At 37.4% G+C, this 25,954-nt stretch overlaps 1 protein-coding gene across 1 annotated transcript; it reads right to left on the bottom strand.

Annotated features, from left to right (window-relative positions):
* Positions 1-2,616: 2,616 nt before the first annotated feature.
* LOC149280593 (dorsal root ganglia homeobox protein-like) lies at positions 2,617-19,858 on the bottom strand. The gene is made up of 6 exons (XM_089500351.1): positions 19,825-19,858; positions 17,840-17,937; positions 14,579-14,680; positions 7,965-8,134; positions 7,176-7,297; positions 2,617-2,879 (listed from the first exon to the last, which is right to left on the bottom strand). Exons 1-6 carry the CDS (start codon positions 19,856-19,858, stop codon positions 2,617-2,619), a joined length of 789 nt encoding a protein of 262 aa, XP_089356477.1.
* Between the last annotated feature and the right edge of the window lie 6,096 nt (positions 19,859-25,954).

Genomic DNA, 25,954 nt, shown 5'->3' with positions numbered 1-25,954 from the left:
CGCAAAGTCCCCCTTCTCAAGAAAGCACATGTACAGGCCCGTCTGAATTTTGCCAATGAACATCTGTATGATTCAGAGGAGACCAAAATTGAGCTATTTGGCATCAACTCAACTCCCTGTGTTTGGAGGAGGAGGAATGCTGCCTATGACCCCAAGAACACCATCCCCACAATCAAATATGGAGGTGGGAACATTATGCTTTGGGGGTGTCTTCTGATAAGAGGACAGGACAACTTCACCGCATCAAAGGGACGATGGATGGGGCCAAGTACAGTCAAATCTTGGGTAAGAACCTCCTTACCTCAGCCAGGACAAAATTCCTCCTGAGATGTGTGCAAACCTGGTGGCCAAGAAACAAACAAGGGTTTTGCCACCAAGTATTAAGTCATGTTTTGCAAAGGGGTCAAATACTTATTTCACTGAGTAAAATTATATCATCATCATGATCATGTCTTTGTCGGTGGACAAACGTACAAAATCAGCAGGGGATCAAATATTTTTTTCATTTACTGTATTTATTAAATCCTGCTCTGGGACTTCAATTACTTAGCAGCGAGCATACATTTAGCATGCAATCCTCTTTAACAGTAAAATTCTAATTCTTATAATTTAACCTCTTTTCTAATGATTATGCTTTCCTGCTATAGTATTTCTCACCTAATTGTTTCTCATTTTTGTTGGTTGCGTAAGTTAGCCTTTGTAAAGGTGGTTAGGAGAAGGGCACAGATTTCAGGACATGAAATAGAATAAACAGGTAAAAGAATAAACATGCTAGTTTAAACGTCACGCTAAGAACCAGGTCTCAGCTTCCATGGGGTAAATATATACCATATTTGCTCGATTATAAGACGACCCTGATTATAAGACGACCCCCCAAATCTGAATATTAATTTAGGAAAAAAAGAAAAAGCCTGAATATGAGACGACCCTATAGGAAAAAAGTTTTACCAGTAAATGTTAATTCATCTAAACTATTTTTTTTTAATAAAAGCTATGATTGAGAAAAATATTTTGGTTTTATTTCCTTCTATTTTCCAACCTGCCCCCCAGTTATGCACATCTGCCCCAGAAATGCCTTATACCCCCTATATGCCACTGTGCCCCATGATATGCCTTTTAACCCTCTAAATGCCACTGTGCCCCATAATATGCCTTTTAACCCTATATGCCACTGTGCCCCATGAAATGCCTTTTGACCCCCTATGTGCCACTCTGCCTCCAGAAATGCCCTCCCATTTAACACTTCCCCGCCCCCCCCCCAAACTTACTGGTGCTTCTGACTTCCCTGTCATGTAGCCGGGGGAACGGGTATATCCCACGCACTTACGCTGCAGCCGGAAGGAGGCGTGGCTAGCAGCGGGGGTTGTCTGCGTCCATCGCGCAGACCTTCCCCGACTGTCAGAGATCAGAGTTCCCCGCACCGGACATCTACACGCTGCCCCAGCTACACACCGGGGACTCAGAAGTACCGGTAAGTGTGTGTGTGGGGGGGGGGGACAGGAGGATCCAGGTCCCCTGCAGCTGCGGGGGATCTGGATCTTAGTCGTCTCATAGTCAGACCTATTTGAGGTCTGATTATAAGACGACCCCGATTATAAGACGAGGGGTATTTTTCAGAGCATTTGCTCTGAAAAAAACCTCGTCTTATAATCGAGCAAATACGGTATATATATATATATATATATATATATATATATATAAAGCATTAACATCGATTGCCAAACAAAAAGCTATAGGTAGATTTAATTAATGAAATTGTGTTAAAAGCTGTGATGATGACAGTTCCTCTTAAACGTCTTGTTATAAATATACATCAATTGTTGTAATATCATGTATTTTCGTAAACACAGCTTTATTCAGTCAATGAATTAACTAGACAAGCAGCTCCCTCTGCTGACTTAATGTTGATACATACCCATCATCATCAGATGTGTGTAGTATGACAAAAAAGTACATGTATCCCAGCAATAATTTAAGTTAAATGGCAGTGGGAGGGGTGATTTTGCAAATATCTCCACCCTTTTAGTTCATAAAAGTATTGTTGCCTCCACACACTCGATATTTCTTGCAGATACTAAGAGTGTGGTGGTGTCATGCTCTCCAAAATAGTTCATAGTAGTATATGAATATATGCTTGCAAATCTCTGCAGGCTGATGACAAGATGTGCTCCTGCATCAACAATTTACAGATCTGCTGCATTGACAGGATTAATCAATGCAATAGTTATCTTCAAATAAAATAACTATATAATTAATGCAAAGCTCCTCATAATGATGGCAAAATAGCTCTTGTGTTCACAACGTACAGTCTTTCAACACATGGAGGTTTAATCAATCATGCTGTTACACATAATGCAAAATATCCACACACACACAAAAAAACACTTTGAAACATAAATATATAAACAGACTTAATAAATAGAGCTCACTGGTTCTGAGTCCATCATGCTATGGTTTCCAAAGAGGAACATATCCAGTCTTAATAGCTGGCAGAAGAAGTGGCATAAGATATTCATCTTTCAGCTGACACATACTTTGGTCCAGTTGCCCCATAATGCGAGTGTCAATAAGTCAAGGTCCTCACTTATTTTCCACATGTACTTTAGGCGAGATGTCTCATACACTCTTTTCATTAATTTTCTGTTCTTGCTCCTGTGGGGCTCTTTCTTGCCCACTCTCCAGTGATGTAGTTGTTGGGGACCCTGAGCTATTCCCTGGTGGAGGCAGCAATTGTGCAGACTGAAGCACAGCCTCAGAGTGCTCTCTTGCCTTCATTCGAAGAGCAGCCACACTGGCTGTGCGATGACTTTGACAGCTATATGGTGGCAGGAAGGAGAGAGCCAGAGGATCAGACACGCAACAAGAACAAAGAGGGGCTCCTGGAGGAAAGAGAGAAAAAAACAGTGCCTGTAAACAGTGGATGAGTTTTATAGTTTAGCATGAATGCAAGTTGGGATCAATTTAAGTGGTAACACTCAAATACATGAAGTCTTTAAAAGCTTTATGCTAAAGAAGGCCCTAAAACTGATTCAAATATGCCAGGTTCACTTCTTAAATATTAATGTTACAGTTAAAAGATTTTTATAATGATGCATCTAATACTAGTTACAAAACGCACAATCCATACAATAGCTCTCCATCTTGCATGTGTTTTTGTTTCAAAATGTATGTTAAAATCAATGATCTTTTTCGTAGAGTCAACAGACAGCTTTTCGGATGGTTGAATCTCAACTCACACAAAGCCAAAAGTGAGACCGTAGCAACCTGTCAACAAACCTGTTATTTGCAGGGATCAGATGTGGTAACATAACTAGAGCACTCTCCACCTGTTAAACCTCCATCCCCAAATCAAAAGATACATTTAAATAACTGTTGCTTAATTTATCTTTTGTGGGGTTAACGTTCAGACCGAATGATGATTAGTGTCAGCAGAGCTGTAACTCACAAACTCAGTCTGGTGGAAATCTGTGTTTTATCTTAAGATTCTATTTCTTTAGTATACTTATGGCAATTAATCCTATCTTATGTGTACCTATGATGTGATATGGTGTGTTCTGTCACCTGTCTCTAGTACCTGGCACAATATGAATCAATAAATAATAATATTAATCTACATTTAGAACGACCTGTATAAGATAAATTCAATAAGGGGTTACAGGGCTTCCTTTTTTATTTGGGATGGAATTTATGAGAAATAATGGGGGGACTACATACAGGTTTCAAGTACTATAGCACATACACAGGAAGTGTACCTAAGTATGCTTTTTGCTTCTGTAGGATCGTACAGCATGAGGAAGAAAATGAGACCGGACTGCATGCAGTAAATTGCATTGGAGTCCATACAAAATCTGACAAAATCTAGGAAAATGTAAACTGTTTATAAGGTCGTCACCTAAAACGTCTAAATTGTCGGGGCCTCCCAGCATAAAAAAATATACCCTTAAAAATAAAATCAATGATATTCAAAGTTATATGAATACTTGTTTATGTTTCAAATAATTTATTACTTTTATTATGATTACCTTTATGTTTCATTTATCCAGTACAGTGTATACTTCCCACTCATAGCCTCAAACTTAATTGGAACTATATAAATAAAGTTTACTGAATACTGCCCCTGGATTTCATTTAAAAACTCTGGTCAGTTTATAATAATAATACTAATAATAATAACCCATCAAATGCACATCCTTTGCATGTAGAGACCCAGATACCCAGGGTATCCCTGGGCTGGAGGAGGTGCGGCTAGTCTGGATGGTTCAATTATAGATTTTAAGACCAGGCCTAGCCTGGCCATCTGGCAAACTAGAAAAATATGACAGATTTTATTATCTTTATACACCTATATTAAAGATTGCCTTTGTACTTATGACAAATATTTGTATGTCCCATGCATTACTTTTATTACTGTGATTGATTGCATTTGCTATCAAATGACTTGTATTCTAGATACAAATTGACAGAAAACGATTTAGTTGCAATTTCCTTTCCTGTTGTGTTTGGGTTTTCTTGCTTACAAGATAATTTATAAATCAAGACCCCTTAGTTTGCCTATCCAAAAAGCCAAATGTATTTTGCTGTTGCTAAAAAAGTACACACATATATCTGTTATATAAATTATTTTATGCTGAGCAACATTTTGGCATGAACACAGATACATTACTGTTTGTATCTCAGATTGACAACTCTGAGGTTTGGTTTTGATGTACAGGTCTCTTGGCAATGAAGAGGTTACCTAGCCATTAGCTGCAGATATACTGCTGAATCAGACCATTGTGTGGTGAGATCATCAGAACAGATTAATACTTAATGTAATAATTTAGCCTGCATGCAGAGGAGGGGGATCAATTCAGTGAGTCTGACAGGAAGAGTCTCCACACAAACAAAATCTCACCTCTACAGCTCTGATGAAAACAAATCGACCGTTGGAAATAAACATTAACTCTTGTGCACCCAATAGGACTGAAGAGTAGCTACAATGACTGTCAGACTAACAAAGCCCTTGCTGAGTAACCAGCAAACGGTTTGCAAACTCTCTGAGTTAATTATGGTTTATTGCACCATTTTAGCATAGTGTAATTAGTTGTATGTCATGAGATTTGCAGAGAAATACAATCAGGTGTGGACTACCCATTGGGTAAGTGATTGACAGTGCATCCCACCCAATGACCACTGTCCTCCAGGACCAGAACACACTGAAGATCCCACATTTAAATTGCAGATCATAGTACTGTTGGCTTATATGGTCATTAGCATATAGCAATAGAGTGTATATGTAAGTGTATGCTGTTATGCTGTTATTGTTTGTGTACCTGTCTGTTTGTGTACCTGTTTGTGTATGGTGTGTGATCATTTGTTGTTAGCATATGTTGGTGCATGTTGCTGCTTAAAAAAACTCAAACCTTATTCAGTCCTTGGTCTTGTTTTAAAGACAGGATGGCCATACGCCTATCCCATGTATGTTTACATTTCTTTACCGTCTTAACCTTTACCACTTCTGCTATTAACCCCCTTAAGTAAAGTAAAACTCCTTTACATTGCTCCTGCTTTGTCTTAGATCAGTTAGCATTAACAATGACCTGTACTTTAAAACTAATTTTATATTTTATTATACTGACTCACTTATCCAGACATTTTAATATTTTAATTTTGTTCTGTTAATTGAATTGAACATACTTCCATTGCACGGTATTCTAATTACCCTTGATGAGGGTAAAAATACAAAGCTGAATACATAACAGGGTGCAGACACCCTGTACAAAAACACACATAGTCCTTTCTACAGCATTTGTGGTATCAATCCTACGGATCCTTAAGGAGGACAAAACCTGCTGTTTCCCAATGAATAAATTGTCAATTAATTGGTTAGGTATTCTGCTGGTCACTAAAGAATTTGACACCTGGGTAAATCCACAGGCACTTGATATTTTATTAGTAAGGAATTGCAAAGACAATTCTACAGAACCACACCATCAGCAGTGCATCCTGTTCTAGCCTCAATCGTACATTAAAACATGCTTTTACAGTGATGTCAGAGTATTGTGTAGAAAGTCCATGAGGATGTGTTTGTTTCCTGTAAGAATGCAACATAACACCTTCCTTGTGAGGTTTGGGAATTGTGCCAAAATCCCTAGATTTTGCAATATTAGTATATTCATACCAAAGAAGAAGGCCCAAAACTAAAGATATGTAATAAGCCAGTCATCAATTGTAGAGAACGCTATTGGCCATTGTTTATTTTAAACAAAACTACGGTATAGTCCAAACTATATTTTTGTAACTTTTTTTAATGGATACTGGAGGCCATTTTACATGTTACTTATCGACGTAAAAAAAATTAGACTTCTCTTTAATTTATTTCTCCCTCCGCTGCATTTACTTTCACAGGGCGTACTTAAGCATGCTTTGTGACTTCAGCTTAGGCAGCTGGGATGGGACAGGAAATTAGACAAAATGCACTAGTTACCTTATAGTAAAGTACATTAGAGTCCTCCATGCAGAATGTTGCATTACAATAGAGCTGGAGTGGCCCTTAATGATTTTGGAATTGCCACATGTGTAACATAATTTGGTGCTAAAAACATTACTTATGTTGTTATTTTTTTTGCTAGTTTGTTAGTAACCTTTTGTATGAAGTGGCAGTATGTTATAGAATGTTTTAACAGAATACACAATATGTGGGTATCTTTTTTTTATTCTCAAGATTCATTTATGTAGATATTGCAAGTATTTGTTTTGACAGTAGCAATCATTTTGTATAAAGGTATACGATAGAGAACGTTTCAATTCCTGATACTCTTTGCCACGCTGCCAAGGCCTAGATCGGCCAAAACTTAGTCTAAAAGGTTTTTTAAGACTGAGCAGGCCTTGTTGTCATGTATGCTTCTGATCTTCTGCCTGCTTCAGTTTTATTATTTTAATATGTTTTCACTAATTTTAGAGTGGACTCTTTTTAACTCTTGCTATACCTCAGTATTTAAACTTGCGGGGTCGTTGACACATGTCTAGTCAAAATAAGTGTATAAAGAAATGTATCCCAACAGTAGCTTCATAGGATCTTAGTATTCAGATCAAGATTTGATTTTAAAAATGGACCATGCAGGATAACAGCAATTTAAATGCATTCCTACAGCATAACTTCACCAATGCCAGTTGGTGAATGCATGAATCCTTACCTTTCAGAGAAGCCACATGTGACAGAGCCTGGGCATAGCTTGCTGTGTTAAGGAGAGCTCCGGGCAAACAGGATGGGAAGAAGGATGTGGCTGGGCCCACTGTTCTCTCATGTGACATACACCTATATGAAAAGATAGTCATTCATTGTAATTGGTTATCTGTTCGGCACCCTTCCAATCTAAACAGTTAAAAAAATAGTTTTATTTGTTTTTGTTTGTATTATATAATGTTTTAATAGTATTACTAGTAAAACATCATATAATAGAAACAAAACCAAATAAAACCTGTTAAAATGTTATATTGATCTGCATCTACATTTATTAGAGCAATGTGTCTGCCATTGGAGAACCATCAAGCATTGTATTACTTGATAACAGGCCCTGGTTTTATCAAATCTACTTTTTCTAACATGTGCATGTTACAATCAATTCAGTAGCTGAACATTCTATAAAAGATCACTTTTGTAATTTAATATAATTGGCACAGTTAGAAAAATAGCTGACCCTTTTTGAAAAAAAAGAATAAATGCATGGCATCTTTCATTTGGTGTCATATTTTCAAGACACCACAACTTGAAATATGTAAAATCATCATTGCTACATTAATATCCCTCTAGAAAGAATTAGATGGTTAATTGTGTGTTGGCACCAGTCTCTGTTGACATACTATATATTAATTGTTTAAGATGGAGTGTTTTAAATTCAATATTTGTTTTGTCTACTTTCAGTGAATCCATAAATGCCCTTCACACCCATTATGGTATGTGTAGAAACCCTCATTATATAAACCTCTGCTGTGAATCCAAGCTTTCCTTTTTGTTCCTGGTAGATTCTCCAGCTGAAGGTGAGCTAAGATTTATGCTAGGAGAGGTCATATCTGATGTTTCTTTTGTCCCTTCCTGCTCACAGCTGCCCCGTTCAGTTTTTCTCCACTTTGCCCGCCGATTCTGGAACCATACCTGTTAATTGGAAGTTGAGAAAAAATGACAGCTATGAGAATTATTACCTTATTTTCATAGATTTGTTCCTTGAGTAAACAAAATACAGGTACTAACAAATTGAAACAAAATGTAAGGAAGCTGGCTGCTCATAAGAGTAAACAGTTTATAGAATATAAAATATCAAAAGTTTTATTGCTGCTTACTGTGGTCAAGCTGCTTTCTGATTTAGAAAACGTTCTAGATGAAAAGCATGCACCACATACATTACAGCGTGGAAGTTACAAATTAGCATTTTTTGCTATGCAAGAAATTTCATGGGAAGTCTCTGCTTTTGTTTCTAAAGTATACACATAAATAGTACTATGTACAGCTGACCATGGGATTTTTTTCCAGAGGGGAGTGCAAAACATCCTCCCCACCATTCCCCTCTTCCACCCCAATACCTCCTTAACTCATCCTCATTGCCTATGTTTGTTGGCTCAGGAGAAGGGGTTTCCTAGTAGAAGGCAAATGTTAGTTGCTCATTAATAGAAAAAATGATATGAACGTGGTAGTAGTAGCTGCACACCAGCCTGTACCTGCATAACATGAAAACTTTAATCCTTAGTTTCCAATAGCTGGGGTCTACAAGTCCTATGGTGTTCAGCCAGTAACATGGGAGCTGCAGTTAGTGTGTAGTGTAGGCTACAACCCCAGTCCATAACTAGAATGAAGTTCAGCCTGAAGTGTGGCTGCTAAACATTATTATAGATGCCATCAAGAAAAGTTAGTATTAGTAATGAAGACTTATTCTAGCCCCCCAAGCACAATCTACAGTTAATATTCCTACTATTGCTGACTCAACAGCATGGGAGTTGCAGTCAAGAACATTTAATGTTGTGTTGTGTAAAGCAGCATTCTGATGTATTACAAAAAAGAGGGTAGTTAGAGAGGAGTAAAAAAGCGACATAAAGGCTCGGCACTGAAATAAAACACTTGGTAGTTCTCCAGCATATGTGGTAACAATGGGCACTTAATATGCTATTATTATTTTTGTCATGATTTTCAACCAACTAAATGGATTGCTGACAATCATGAGATGTGCATTTCACAGCAGCTGCAGTGCCAATCCATAATGACTAGTAACTAACCATTGACACTCCAGTTGTACTCACTTTTCCATGAAGTATTAATTAACTCAATATATGTTTAATGTGCCTATGTGTCTATGAAGAAGCATCTGCCAAAGTGAAGGGGAGGAGACCAGCTAGAAGAAGAGAGCAGACCAAACCTATCTGACACCAGAGGGTGTACAGAATCAAATAATTTTTTTTTTTGCTTAATACCAGGTGTTTTTTCTGCCTCTGGTTAACCTACTCTAAACCATTTACTGTTTCTCCCTCTCCTGCTGCTGCTCCAGTGGGCTTCTTTGAATTGCCCACTCTCAACCCTCACCTCCGGATGCCAATGCACATGACCTCTTCATTCTTTTCCGGAGCATGGCAAATGAGGGTGGATGAAAACACACAGGGAATGGGGTAGATAAGGTGACATAGCTCAAGTTAGGGTACTTTTATCAGCAGTGTTATGTGTTATCACTTTCACTTAGAATCTCTAAGCTAGGCTTAGGTATCCATAATTACAGCATAGGCTTCATTATGTACTGCAGTGCCTTGGGTATTGGTGGTACTACTCCCGTGATTAGTAGTAGCACCACACACAGAAATACATGCAGTCAATCAAAAAGGAAAGCAAAATTATGGGACTGTTTCAATCAGTGGACATTTGCTCAAGCAAAGTGGACATTTACAAAACAATAATTTGACTCTGTATCTTCACAATTAATAATAGTTAATATGAGGGCTGAATTAGCCACAAGTTGATCAACTGCATTATCTATGGAAACTTAACTACATATAATAAGTGGAGGCAATACAACAACTGCTGCAGAATGTGTATGTACACTCATATAAATTGTTTTGCATCTATTGAAGAAAGTGAGCCCTTAGAACACTAACTACTAGTGTGCTAAGCATGTTGAATATAAATAGATGCAAGGTGGTTCGGGCATGCTAGTGGTGAGGTATTTATGAACAGAAAATCACAATAATGGCACTGACATTTGGGACTGGTGTTTTCTCCAGGTTCTGATATGTTTTCCCAAGTTCAGCCTTGGCTTACACATTTTCCTAAAACGGTTTATATATTTCTTTGCTTGAGCAATACTGGCATTGCTCAACATCATCAGGGATGTGTTAAGGCTGGTTCACCAGATGCACACCACCCATTGACAAAGAAAAGCACACAGAGGTGCTTAAAGTTTGTTTACTGGTAGTGATAAAGGCACTTTGTGTCAGCACAGCCACATCCTATTATTATGCCCCATTATTTGACAAAATGTCAGGAAGACAATATAATTCAGAACACACTATCCTGTGGTAACCAAAAAACAGCAAAGAAACAGATTGTCTGTACCATTTTTGTCTCTTGCAACACACACTCTGGCATACATAAGTAAAGAAATTCACTTATTCATACACTTACACATACACATATTCATACTCATGGACAAACAGAGAGGGTACTTCTCCTGCAGATTTTTGTTCGCTGTTTGGACACTGTGCGAGCAGCTCAGTTTCACCTCAGGGACACGTGATGTAATGTAATGTGTCCCCGCTGGCTTCCTGCCTCCCCGTGCCTGTTCACAATTTTCTAGAAAGGGCTCTTCTGACCTGGACCGGCACAAGGAGACAGGAAGAAGGGATCACAGGGGTCACCCAGCCCCCATGTAGTTACGCCACTGGCATGGCAAACTTACTCTGAGAATATGCGTGCACCAAATAAGTCGTCCAAAAGCAACTGACTTGGTAGTAACAAGGCAACTGTCCACTAGGCATAAACTAGGAGCCATTTGAGTACAGAAGTGGTAAATAATCAATGTGTCCTGACCAACAATCTAGGACTAGTGCTTACCTCCATGAAAATCTACAGATGCCCCCCCCCACCTCAGCGACTGATAATAAATATTTCTGTAAATTTCTCTGATATACTTGCTAGAAGAACCATGGACCATGCCTAAAGTTGGAGTGTAGATATGCTAACTTTCTTCAAGTAGAATAAATATTTATGTCCAAATGTTATATTGTTGTAGAATAAGTCTGGTAGGGAGAAGGACAGAAGAGCTCTACAGAGGGTAATGTTAGTGATCAATGAATGTTTAACAGTGACACATACTACTTTACTAGTTGACAAAAGAATCAGACTATTGGTCCACTACTGTGGACAGACTCCAGTGAGTATTGCACACAAACACTGGTAAGCAGGAGATGTGTTTGGTCAAATGGATCTCCTGCAAGTCAACGACCTGGAAGGGGGGAAGCAGGTAAATCTGTAGTGTTGATTCTGGTAAATACCCTTATGCATTTGCATTAATAGGACTAATTAATCAGCTACGATCAGCTATCAGAACTTATGGTTGTGAAATAAATAGACATAGACTTGTTGCAACTTCTGTGAGTATGTGATGCTCAGCAAAAGATGAATTTGCAAAGCAAGTTTAACGTACGCTATGCCCAGGCTCACAGTTGGACTAGCAAAGATCCCCCAGACCCTCACACTTTAAGACCAGTAGAGGCCTGATAAGGGTTAGATAGGCATGGCTGCATGCTACATTGTGGGTAGATTGGGTGAGTGTGTGGTGCTGCTAGAAACAAAGAGACAAGAGCCTGCCACTGAGCATATGCCTGATTTGCCATATTACCAGTCTGGGCCCACATAGGCTACTGAATTTAGCTATTATGTGCAGCAAGCTTTAAGGTGCACATTTCATGCAGTAATAGGCAATAATTAAGTATATCATGTCCTGCTGGAAGTTTTATTCCTACCCACTGAGTCAAATAAGAAACGTTCTACTTAATTGTCTAAGTGTTATATTTCAGTGATACAAATGAAAGGTTTGGTTCAAGTTCATTGTCACAAAATGTACAAGTTGGGACTGCTGCTGAAGAGAATATGTCATTAATCATGGGGGGATTTTTTATCTGTGTATCAGCAGTGAATAGGTTACTGGTGGTCTACAAACACTGGGTGTTTATTAGTTATCAGTAATTAATGATTCTCGTTATTATATTTAAGTAGCCTTTAATCCCATGCATCGGCAGTCGCTGAGTAATGAGAATCTTTAGTCTAAATTTAGGTCACTTGAGCAGAAGCTTTGTCTCTTAATTGAGCGAAGGTCAGAGCTGGAAGGATCTTTAATTGAGTTATTTTTCATTATCATATTTTAATGACTTTGCACTGGAGGGCTGAGGAGAAACTCGTTCATTTCCCCATTTAGGGTTTTGTTTGACAACACAAGGCTGTTTTTCTGCTGCACATTAATCTTCATTGAATGGATGAGAAAGCATATAGAGAGCACAACCCCCTCACCCCCTCCAAACCCTGCCCCTAAACAATTTCTGCTCCTTCATACCTCCCTTACCTGGGCTTGACTGTCAGCTTTTTTTTAGGACAAAATACTTCTCTTCTCCATATTTCTACTTTTTAGGATTTTTGAATAACTGGGGCTTATTTGAGCCACCTACCTAAAACATGTTTGTATATATTTGTAACTGCACCATGCTAAACACAGTAAATGTGTACAGCAAAGCAAAACAAGAATTGTTGTCACTACAATACCGCTTGCTGCTTCTCTCTTGGCCACTAATTACCTGATTTATCTCACTTTCAACTGTGGTTGAATAACAGAAGGTGGTATGATTGTAAGGATAGGGGATTCCGTGTGAATTATGCTGTCTGACTAGAGCACAGGTTTTGCCATAAGAAGCAAAAATACGCTAAACACAGACTTTTTTTAGCTGGCTCTCACTTTAGGCACATATCTGTTATCAGTTCTAAAATTATTTTTCTTGCGCTGTTTTATTTCTCATGTTCTGAAAAACATGCCTGTAAATTAAATTTGTTTTTTTGGGGGGGAGGGGGCCAGATGGCTTAGCACTCTATATTATGCACAGAGAAGACTTGGAGAGGGCAGAAATTCATTGGAGGCCCCTGCCGCTGGTGGACCTGTGTACCAGAAAACTATCGCTTAGAGAGCTATGATAATGCTGAGCCTGAATTGGGAGCTTCTGGGTTTTTTTATTTTCTGTTGCAAGGAAATGGATGTTCTCTGATGCAATCCAGTACCTTAGAGACGTGGACAAATTAGTGTTGAACATTATCACTAGTTAATTATGAATGACCGATTAATCAAGCTAATCTAATATTCCACATTATGTTGATGTTATTAAAGTGCATGGTGAGAGTGACAGATAGCCTTCATTTGCTCTCAGTGGCCAAATGTGCTCTGTGAACTGATGTCAGGAGCATTTTGAAGAGAGTAGGTTTGCAGCTATATACTGCATGGTCTAGAGTCAAGCCTCTGAGCCTGATTTGCTTGCAAACCAAGTAATTTCAGACCCTCAGCAATATTGTGGTTTCCATTTGCAATATGCCAAATTTAATTTATTCCAATTTAAATCAATTTCATATATTGAAAAGTGACACATGCACACATTCGCACCACACATATTTGCATGTTCTGTCCCACTGAACCTTATTTCACAGATGAAAAAGACAAAATATGCCATCATTAAAATCACTATTTGTAATCTTCATATATTTCAGTCTATTGTATAGTAATTTGCAAAAATATAGATTCCCCTTTTCCATTACATATAAAATTAAACTCATTTAAGACTGGTTCTTGATTAACAAAAAGTCCTCATCTAAGTGCCAAAGGGGTGGCCCACCAAAACTTTGCAATTCATCCATTGAATATTATAAAAAAAAAATACAAACAATTGTATTATTATGTGTGTGTGGGGGGGGGGGGGTATCATTGCACCCATAGCATTTAGGTCTGGAATATATTTTCTGGCATAGGGTGTTATCCTAATTGAGGGTTCCAAAAGGTTTCACTTCCTTCATATTTGATCTAGCACTAATGATAATCTATTTATTTAGTATAGTATGTATATATTTGACAATATTATATTCCTGTAGAACAGTAGGACTCCAATTTGAGGAGTGGAAGGGCAGGAAAAAATTCACACCTAGCATTCTTTCTAATATATTTGTTTCTAATACAAAAATGTGTCTGGAGATTACAGTTCCATTGAACTTCCTTAAATACATTTCTAGAGTTAAATTTCTGCAAAGGAAATCATATACAAGCCTTTCCATATGCTACTATGGAAATGTCATCTCTCACCCTTTCTAATTTTAAAACCCTTAATAAAACACATAATGAAAGCAACTAGACAATGTTCTCTGTTTTCAATGACAGTTCGGTTACAACAGACTTCATATTGATATCATCCTTTCTCAATTAACATTCTCATTGTATTTCATTGTCCACTCATTTGCTACAAATTGTAAAGCACAAGAAATGCTCATTCTTCATGAAACGTTATTTTTGAACAATTTGGATTAGCAGATGCTTACCTGTACTCTGGCTTCTGTAAGGTTAATTTTCATTGCAAGCTCTTCTCTGGTAAATACATCTGGATAATGTGTCTGAGCAAAAACAGCTTCTAAGGCTTCCAGCTTAAAAAAAAAACAAAACAATCAGCTATCAGCAGGGTGAGCTTTAACAGACTAATTATAAGGAGATATCAATGCTAAACCGTGCAGGGTGTAGCTGGCAGGGAAGATGCCTTAGCTCAAATAATGTGTTTTAACAAGATGCAGATAAACAGTTTTAATAATGGCTGCTCACATTGCATCATGTTATCACTCTCTGTTATATTTACATGAAAGGTAGAGGAGGTCATAGTGGTTCTGTCACACTGAAGGGACCTTAGGATCAGAGACAATACAAGTGGATCTGCAAACAGAGCTGGATTATGATGCCCCAGGCCACAAAACTAGCGCCCACGAAGCATTGCCACGGGCCCTAGTTTAAATTATATATGGCATCAGTCCATGGACACACAGCAAGGCAGTAACCTCCTTTGCTGTTTGTTAAATCTACATATGCATAGAATATGACTCTAAGGTTGTAAACAATGGGCCTGATTGAAGAGACCCATGTAGAAAAAACGAATGGGCGCTAAATTGTAACAAAGTAGTTAGCAATTAAACTCTCAGGACACACAGTCATAACAATAGCATGCAGAACTGTAGAGCGACGCTTGCGGTATGTTACTTTGTATCACCTCCCAACAAACGCTATTTTCAATTAAAATTCACTGCTTGTCAAATTATATCAGAGCAGAGCTCCAGGCAGCCAACTAAGATCAAAGCAATTGAAGAAACAAGTTCAATTAAGCTAAACTAGCCATTAAAATGTGTCCAAATACCCTTAATTTAATGCAAGATAAAAACAAGTAATAAAGATATATTTTAAATCATACACCTTGCCACTTGATGTACCTTACAACTGTTTTGCATACATGTGTGAATAGTAATTAAACATATTTATTATATATACATAAATATTTAATTCAGAAACATCGAATCAGATAGGGACCATAAGGCCCGGCAAGTCTGCCAGTCGTCCCAGTCCTTGGTCTCCTCTTAGATTCGGGATAGCCATATACCTATCCTATTCCTTTAAAAGTGTAGCAGTATTGCAAGAGTTACTTTTAAAGTCTTTATACAGTGTTAGATATATTTTTTAACTTTGCACCTTCGTAGAGTGTTTCCATGTGATTTACATAGATACATTTCTAGCAAAGTGTGCAATCAAAAGTTTGTGATGTAGGTATAACAGTTTTGTAGGAATGCTGCCTGAAAGTCGGAAATTCTAAAAAAAAATATTCTGAAAGAACCCTCGCGATCCTGGCACATTTTGCTTAGGGAAACAAAATTCAGCTCTAAAGTATTAATTGTTAACATATGCACGTATGCACTTCATAAATTACACTATTCTGTATTCCATTGTAATTCTGACACTAATTAAATTTAATCTGACACTTGAAGAGTTAATTTGTGTGTGTTAAAGTGTATTGCAACGAAGGCACTTGTCTACACATTTTTAAGCCTACTTTCTGAAAGTCTGGAAAATCAGACTAAAATAATTGTAAAAAAAAAAAAGTTTAGCGACCATTTCCTAGATTCTACCCATGATAACTTGAATGCCAAATGATGCGGAACTCACCCATGTCTATTATATTGAATATTCTATACCAGTTATGTGAAATATTTCCAAGAAGAGGAAGACCATCCTTAAAATGTATATGCTAGGATTAGATTATTTTCAATGAAGGATATAATTCTGGTGGAATCTATCGTTTTATCTGCCTTCAAGTCAAACATTTTTTAGTTTCTCCACTTCTATCTATTCACGTGAATCATGCCTTTTCAATTTTAGAATAATTTGAGATATGACGTTCCAATTATAATATCAAATAACCCATACAAAATAAATATTTAATACATATGTATAATGAATGTAGAGAGCTTGAATTGGGAGTTTAAAAAGTCATCTGACGGAACATAAAGAGACAGCACCAGATTTCTCAAATATGTGCCTTTTCTGATACTTTGCAAATGTATGTAGTTAAAAAGTATATAAACGCAGGCTTACAGGCTTACTTAAAATTTGGACATAGTAATATAGGGTATGTCTTATATGGTATGGCTTCTCCAACAGCAGCACTTTATGTAAGTGTTTATGTTTATGTACATGGATGTAATATTTTATGTAGATGTGTACTTCTGGGTTCACCAAAGGTACAGTATTCAAGTTCAATGAGTAAAGTGTCATGTAAATCGTGTGTGTTTTAACTAATAACTCTTTCAATTCCTTACATATGTAAGAAGTCGCTCAGTTCTGGGTAGAATGAATTGGACTAAATCACCTTTTCTTTCCTAGGAAATTCAAATTGCCAACGTGATGCATTTAAGAGCACCTGACTAAATACTTTCAATAAAGAAAACTAAAAAATGCATCTTTACGATTAACCAAAATTTCATCAAATACACGAGATAGAGGAGACAAATTTCTTTAGTATAGGAATCAGTCGGAACGTTGCAGTTACTTGCAATTCCGATATAATAAATATATCTTACTATATCAGATTATGTATACCTTATTGTTAGCTTTTATATATTTGTGAATATATATATTTAAATTACAGGATTTTTTCAGCCAGAACTGTTTGCACAAATTAACCATCTGTCTGCTGAGGGGGTTCGGTAAATCACTCTCTTGAGTTTTGAGCCTTTGTAAGATTAAAGGGCTCACAGGAGGCCTCTGGTACTTTCGTAACCTAAATAAATAATGAATGACTTTTTTTTCTTTTGCTTTCCATTACCTTGCCTAATCCAATTTAAGAAGGGTTGCTTTATCTACCAGTAAATCTCTTACCACTTTAACAAATTCAGTAACTTACTTTTTTATTACCTGATATAAATCAACAAACATTGTTTTAGAAACGTGTATTACAGAGTATTTTGGATTAATAGATAAAACATGTGTTTCCACATCGCACTGAAAACCAATAAATTTTTTGCGTTTTAGTTCAGTTTTTTGAAGGTCCTGCTTCCATTTTGAACAAAGATAAAATTGGGCAGGAGCTGGGCCCAGAAAATGCCAGTATGAGGGATATATATAGTTGAAGGCCCAGCTTCTGATGACTGTATTTTTTGCGTGCCAGCTAGTCAGAGACTCAATTGGCAAGATAGATTTTAAAAGTATTCAGTCGCTGGACTCCCATCTAACTCAGTCCCACCCAAAGTCCATTTGCCCAGTATTTGTACCTGTTGCAAGGTGAAGGTTGTTCTGTTCCTCCTTTGTTTCCTGCGTAGAAATCCATCGTCAAATTCAGCAGCAGAGTGAGTCCCAAAAGGAGCAGATCCTACTGTCAAACAGGACAAAGTAATTAGAAACTCAATGTTCTGCAATAGCGAAACCCTCTAAATACAGATAAAAGTTTTTATCCGAAAGACACGAATGATACAGTGATTGGACGAATATATTCGGAAACAATGCAAGCGCATAATGTGTCATATCGAGAAAACAAAAAATGGCTTAAATTAGTGGCATCCCAAAAAAAATTAAAAAGCACGCACGCTGAAAAAGGTTTCGGATAATAGGTGCATAAATGTACCCATGATATGGGTAGACGGTATAGTTCAAATTCCTTTCAGGTACAGGTATTATTAGCTACTAATGTTTTTCAATTTAAATATTTATTCATAACATGCGGACACAAGACAGTGTTGTGTGTCACCTGATTTACACCTAAATTATGCCATTGATGTCTCAATTTCAGCTAAAAAAAGGATAACAAGCTAATAAATGTTATTTTATTTAACAATATAAATGATATTTCCGGTGCTTCTCAAAATGATTTAAGTACTGTGAATGTACAATTCTGGTGCTGCGCTAAAGCTAGGTTGTTAATTTATCAGGATGGATTCGTTTGATATTTTTTATAATCTATACACATAAATAAAACTCAGCATACTGACATACAGCCGACCATTGAGGTCACGTCGGGCAATTTAATTATAGACTGGAATTTTACGCTGTTTGAAACGTGCAATATTAGGAAACACGCCGTAAATGTTAACAGTATAAAAAGTGCATATAAATATATATATTTATCCTTATTTTTTGCAAAATAACTTCATAAGATCTCTCATGTAATATGTGTGTATATATATATATATATATATATACATACATATTACATGAGAGATCTTATGAAGTTATTTTGCAAAAAATAAGGATTCTTACAAATATGTATAATGGGACATTACCCTATAACTCCTGCTTAATTGTTTCGAAATCAATTTGCCACTCATTATTAGGGAATTGTGAAAATGCGATATATGTCGCACCAGGTTTCATATAATAAATAGTATTAATCTCTAAACAATTGAAATTAATATTACTTATTGCTCATAAAATAATAAAAAATAAATAAAAACAATTTCTCTTCAAATGAAGAAAGATAAATGGATAGCCCTGAGGGCAAAACAAGCCCACAAATTGTGTTTCTAGAAAGACCAAACAGAGGGTAAAAAAAAGATTTAGTGTTTAATTAACGACGATAATTGATTGTATTTATTAATTAGCAGCTTTGTTCAACCTCTTACTTGCACCTGGGGCAGAAATTAGGACCGGGATTGCAATTTTACTTTAACCCTTTAGAGCCACGCGGATCAGAATCGCTTTATTTTATTTGTATTGTTGATCCCGGGGGGCACCGAAGGGGTTGTGCGTCCTTTTATGTGTACACACAATGTTTAAAAAACAACATGAAAGATTGATGTGATGGAGACTTGGTGGTAGGGCAAAAATGGTCTGACAAGGGATTTTTGGACATTGAACATCTGTGTAGTCAGATCAGGCTCTTCTGCCCCCAGGCCCTTGTGAGCAGGTGGGAGAGGCAGATTTTCCTCTACAAAAATTCCATTTACACCCCCGAGCCTTTTACTGAAATGAACGGAGGACTTTCTAAAGCCCTGCTTCATATTTTATGCAACATTAGTTATCACTACATCAGAGAAAGGATGATGCTGTGGAAATGAAAAGAAAGGCTTTAAAAGAAAATGACCAGACGTTTGGAATACTTTTGTTTACAGAGAATGAAATTGTATTTATTAGATATCTGCTGATATTGCACTTCCCTTCAACAAATACGTTAGTTCTCATTAAAATAATACTTGGTATTGTAAATGTTTATCACAGTTCATTGTTCAGAGTAAATCAAAGGTGTAGGAAAGTAGATACTCACCCTCCAGCTGCGGTGGGCAATGGAAATAAAACATTTCACTGGATTCCCACCCTACAATTATATTCAAAATATATAGTGTTAAAATTCACTTAAAGGGCCTGAGCATTGTGCATGATTAATATTATTGAGGAAGTTGTTATTGGGAAGGTTTTATAGGATTGATCCAAAGTAACACACTGCATAGAATAACATTGTAGGTAAATCTCTAACTTTCTACAAGTTAGTAGGACCCAGTCAAGTTTAACGTGTAAATATACATCATCCACATAAGCGCATATAAAAAATATATATATTATATATATATATATATATATATATATATATATATATATATATATAATGAAACAGTTTAATTGAAGAAGAGACCACTAAGGTCCCAAAAGCTTATTACAAAAGTCACACTTTACATCGTTTTCGATAGTGACCCAAAAAAGATTTCACCTTGCAATACAGACTCCACAGTTTAATCTAAAAAGAAACAAAAAAACCTATACTTTGGATCTTTATAGCTTAGAACATGTAAAGTACAATGAATTTAGTGTATTTAATTTGCTATAGATTAGAACAAGCAAGTCATCATATCAAATATATATATATATATATATATATATATATATATATATATATATATACATTTATCAACATAAACTGACCTGAAGGGAGCGGTATGTAGTTGTTGGATTCTTTTTCGTATAAAATATAATTTTTCGATTTTTCAATAGGTTGATCCAGTACTTGGAGGTAGACTGAGCTTTAAGAGATTAGATTTAGTAGAGTACACTGGGGGCAGAAGATCCTGATCTGACTACACAGATGTACAAGGAGGTGAGAATGATCAGTGAAGCAGGTGCTGGGACCAGAATCCAAGAAAGAGCATCAAGGTCAGCATCGGATGGATAACGTCCCAGGGATGAGAAAACTGGCCTTCAACATGTAGATGTTTAGAAGAGAGACCTGACATGCAAGAGGTGGAGTCGATTTTGCTAAAGGCAATTAAGAGTAGATTTAGCATGCAGAAGAGAACTTTAAACAAGGTTTAGCCTTATTGCAGAGAAAGTGTCATTGAGTTTTAAAGTTGGAGGCAAAAAGCATTTTGGAGTGAAAGAAAGGTGCCGAGGTTGCTGTGAATGAGCAGCGCTTAGAGAAGGTTTTGGGCTCATAGAATGATTGCTAGTAAGGTAAGGAGGATGCTGTCCGTCTTCAAGTGCGGTTGCAAGAGCAGTGTCTCAACCCTGAGGAAGACCAGCTGTCAGTCTGTGGCTGGATGCTGCTTGCCTCGCCTTTCAGCACTTGCTTTTATAATCTCCCGCATAATTTGCTTTAATCGGATTAATTGCAGCGCTGTGTACAGTCAATATCATGGATAGGTCTGCCGGGTCCCTCTAATGAGTCACGAGGTGCTGTTCGTCACCTATCAGCAAAGGAGCTGCACTTTATAAGGCTCCCTATTGTGCTGTGCAGGGCATTGCTAGGGCTGGACAGATATGACTGAGAATGGGAGGACTGCTAGCTCCTCTAGTCAATGGCCTTTTTGAATGATCAAATTAGGGGGCATGCTGTCCATGTCTTTGTGTAGACGTGATTAGGATCAACTGACCCTGGTGGCAAGAGCCAGCTCCCTGACGAGTAAACACTGAGATTGTGTGTGTGTGTGTGTGTGTTTTTTTACCGACAGGGAGTGAAACCATGACTGTATGGGTGAGTAAAAATGAGAAAGGTTTCAACTTCCCAGGTGGATCGTGGATGGTAATCTGAGTGAGTAAATAGTAACGGAGAGCGTAAATGGTAATGGACTACAGGGACTCGTGTTCCCGTGAGCGAACAGCCCTCTTCTTGTCTGTGACAAAGATTGGTCGATGTGCCTGGAGGAGCCTAGCCTCTGGCTTGCAAATGACAATCAGCCCTGTAATTTCTAATGTGATTTTTTTTTACTGCACTCTTTGCACAAGGCTGCGCTTTGTAAGAAAAGTTTGATTTTGTTCCCGGCATGGGGTCCTCGGATTTATGGCTTCTCCTCAATGTAAATAGTATGCAGCGGCACTCTAGCAATTACTTTTTAAAATGCATTAGAGACATGAAGAAATGAATGGAAGGGAGGGCTGCAGGGGAGGTATGGATGGGTGGAGAGCCTCACTCAGCTTTTGTGTAAACTCTATAAAGTGTTCGAGCTTGATCGAAATCAGAGAAGCTAGTGATTGGATAAAATCACATAAATAGAAAAAAAATGGAAAAACAGCATAATGGTACCTAATTGGTTCTGTAATAGCGTTTCGCAACGATAATAGCCGGTTATGGCACTCTGAACTATTAAGAGCTTCCCTGGCGCATTGCCTTGATGATATTAAAGGGGAAATCTAATGATATTTTGGTTATTAAATGCATGTAATTAATTTATGCACCACTGAAAATAAAGTTTGTCTGACGCTCCACTCAAGAAACATCAGAAGATCGAAAGTCAGACAGCTGTTGATATGTCCCTGAAGTCTGCTTGGTGTCTAGACTGCTATTTTTGGGGTCAGGCAAACGTAGAGTTAATATTTTATAAATGACTTTATAAATGATTGCAGGTCTAACTGATGAAACCGGTGTATCTAAACCTACAGATGTCCTCCCAAGCCACTAGCTTTTATATTTAACACCATAGTAGTCAGACCACTTTAGTGTGGGAGGGGAAGTTTTTTTTAGCATTTCATACTCATGGACAGGTATCTTTATAGTAAGTGAGCTATTTGGGCATTACAATAAGATCAAGTCTTGTGCCATCTCAATTGAAGGCTGATATTTTATTCGTGTAATTGCCCTTTCACATCAACTTTGCATTTCAGCTTGTGTAATTTATTTGTTTAATGACCAGAACATATATTTCTTTACACAACTCATGTGTATTAGAGAGGTGGTAAGTAATTTATCAGCAGCATTTTGTTTGTTTTTTCAGATTTTTTTATTAGATTGTATCATCTACAGATAAAGATAAAAAAAAGGCTAATGGAGAAATCCTTTCAGGGGCCATAGAGGTCTGCAATAGATTCTACCACCCTTGGGCACCCTAAATGTATCAGCAGGCCTTGACACAAAAATTTGCTGCAAGAGTCTCAAAGGAAACTCATTGTATCAAAATGCGGGCCAGAGCTACATGCCATATGGTCTCATATAGCATATTCTCTTCTGGCTAGCTTGAAATTGTATTTACAATAAAACCAGGGACTAGGAGGCAAATTTTATTACCTGGTACCAATATCACTAATATGTGTTGTATAGAATTTGAGGACAGATAAGAACATTTTGGCTCATCTAGTTTGTCCCTTCTTCCTGATGCTAAGACACAGGCTTTAATCAGTCCTTGGCAGGGAAATGGCCTGTTCATGCCCGGTCCTTGGTCATGTCTTAGATTCATGATAGCTCTATGCCTATCCCACATACAGTATGGGATGTACAAATGTCCTCACTGTATTAGCCTCTATCGCTTCTGATGGGAAACTGTTCAATTAATCTACCATCCTCTCAATAAAGTAAATCTTCCTTACATTTCATCTAAACCAGTGACCCTCTGGTATATGAAATTGAAGAAAAAAATAGTTTTCTATCTGTATTTCATAAACACATACAACACTTGTGGTTCTTGGCATAAATTTTATCTCCTTGATACATGCGTGAAACTCTTACCAATGCACATGGCTTAATGATATGTGTTTGTAATTTACTGTTAAAGTAGTACAGACATACTTGTAAAAGGTAAATTTGGGGCAAAGTAAAGAGTGGTGCAATCACAATGAAGACCAATTATGTATTTTCCCAATATTTATTATTTAATTATACAGTGCCATTAGATTCTGCACTAGTGGGCAGTGATGTTATACCTACAAATATAAATTTCATGGCCCCTTTAGGGTTTATCATTTTAACATTGATCTCTCAAAAGTAACTATAGCTTGTAAAAAGTTTTTTTAATTAGATTTTGATTTTTAATTATATTGATGTATTTATTCTGAGCCATTGCCAAAGCAATCTTTAGCATCTTCTGTTTCATGGCTAAAACAGGATAAGGTACTGTAGAATCATTCTCTGTTGATATACCGTATTTGCTCGATTATAAGACGAGGTTTTTTCCAGAGCAAATGCTCTGAAAAATACCCCTCGTCTTATAATCAGGGTCGTCTTATAATCAGACCTCAACTAGGTCTGACTATGAGACTAAGATCGAGATGCAGGGGACCTGGATCCTCCTGTCTCCCCCCACCCACTTACCAGTACTTCTGAGTCCGAGCAGCGTGTAGAGCTCTACGCGATTCGCGTAGACAACTTCCGCTACAGCCGGAAGGAGGTGCATTTAGCAGCGGGGGTTGTCTGCGTCCATCGCGCAGACAACCCCTGCTGATAACGGCACCTCCTCCCGACTGCAGCGAAAGTTGTCTACGCGAATCGCGTAGAGCTCTACACACTGCCCGGACTACGCACCGGGGACTCAGAAGCTCCGGTAAGTTTGGAGGAGAGAGGGAGTGTTAAATGGGGGGCATAAGGCATTTCTGGAGGCAGAGTGCTCTGTGAAATGCCTTTTAACCCCCTTAATGCCACTCTGCCTCCTGAAATGCCTTATACCTCCCTATATGCCACTCTGCCCCATAATATGCCTTTTAACCCCCTAAATGCCAGAGTGGCATATAGGGGTATAACTCAATTCTGGAGGCAGAGTGGCACAAAGGGGGTCAAAAGGCATATCATGGGGCACAGTGGCATTTAGAGGGTTAAAAGGCATATCATGGGGCAAAGTGGCATATAGGGGGTATGAGGCATTTCTGGGGCAGAGTTGCAAGCCAGAGGGCAGATGTGCATAACTGGGGGGGGCAGATTGAAAAAAAAAAGGAAATAAAAACAAAATAGTGTTCTCAATCATAGCTTTTATTAATAAAAAAAATGTTCACATAGTTTACATGAATTAACATTTACTGGTAAAACTTTTTTCCTATAGGGTCAGGCTTTTTTCTTTTTTTCATAAATATTCAGATTTTGGGGGGTCGTCTTATAATCGAGCAAATACGGTATTTCTGTACAACGCAGATGAAGTGTTTCAGGTAGCTTGGGCTTGTGTCATGGAAATAAGTAAGATACAAAGCCTTACATACAGAGAAAAGGGGAACATATGGTAATGTTTGTGATATTACCTTTTCAGTAAACCTATTACTGGTTAATGTTAATGCTACCAAATTACCATCTAGTTTTCCATTTCTCTCAAAAATCATGTATACTCACTCCTGCTGAAGATTTGGAGATATAAATATAGACAGCAATAGCAATGTCTATGTAAACCATAATAATGAAAATATGTTAACATAGGACTGACTGACCCCACTTTCTTTCTTCTCCTTAGTCTCACTCTCCCTAGGATGACTATAAGCAGCCCAGATTTGATTCAACTCCTCCGCAATAAAATGTAAATTGCAATTAGCTCAATAGGCAAATTTGTCTCACATCGGCAATCTTGTAATTTATTCTGGGATGTCAGTCTAAGTCTCTAACTCTTTTTGAAGAGCAAGGTGACTGTTCCCTCTCTACCCTCTCTCCCCATTGTTAATTGGTTCTGTACATGGATCATTGCTTTAATGAGAGGAATATGGGGAACCTACCAGTTTTATTGCACTCATACCATCCTGATTAGTAGCTATTGTTTTAATACAGCATTTGATGTCTTAATAAATTAGCTACTTGCTGCAGACTAGAGAATGGAACAAGAATACCTTGTCCAGAACTGACCAAGCCTTGTTATTTAATAACTCTTACCTTGGTAAATTGACACAACTGGTATGTTTTTAAAAACAATTCTTGGTGTGTGACATAACTTATACAATAAAATGTATGTAGAATTTCATTGCTCAATATAGACTCCAAATATCAAGATTTTCACTCAGGACTTTATCACTTCTTAAGGGATCTTTGTCAAGCCACCAAAATGAGTAGAAAACAGTGCAGGTTTAAAAGCAAAAGCATTCACACATAAATTTACTGTGAAATTTCAGTCCTTAAAATGACAACAAAGTGCTCAAGAATGCAATAGTAGACCCATAGAGAACAGTAATAAAAACAAAACTGTACAAATATATTAAGGTAACAAAATGTGTATAATCATGTAATATCC

Source organism: Sceloporus occidentalis, unplaced genomic scaffold (assembly GCF_023333645.1).
Source record: "Sceloporus occidentalis isolate IW3139 unplaced genomic scaffold, rSceOcc1.0.p SCAF_152, whole genome shotgun sequence".
NCBI lineage: Eukaryota > Metazoa > Chordata > Lepidosauria > Squamata > Phrynosomatidae > Sceloporus > Sceloporus occidentalis.
Note: the sequence above shows the minus strand (reverse complement) of the source record. Positions and strands in the feature narration are given on the sequence as shown.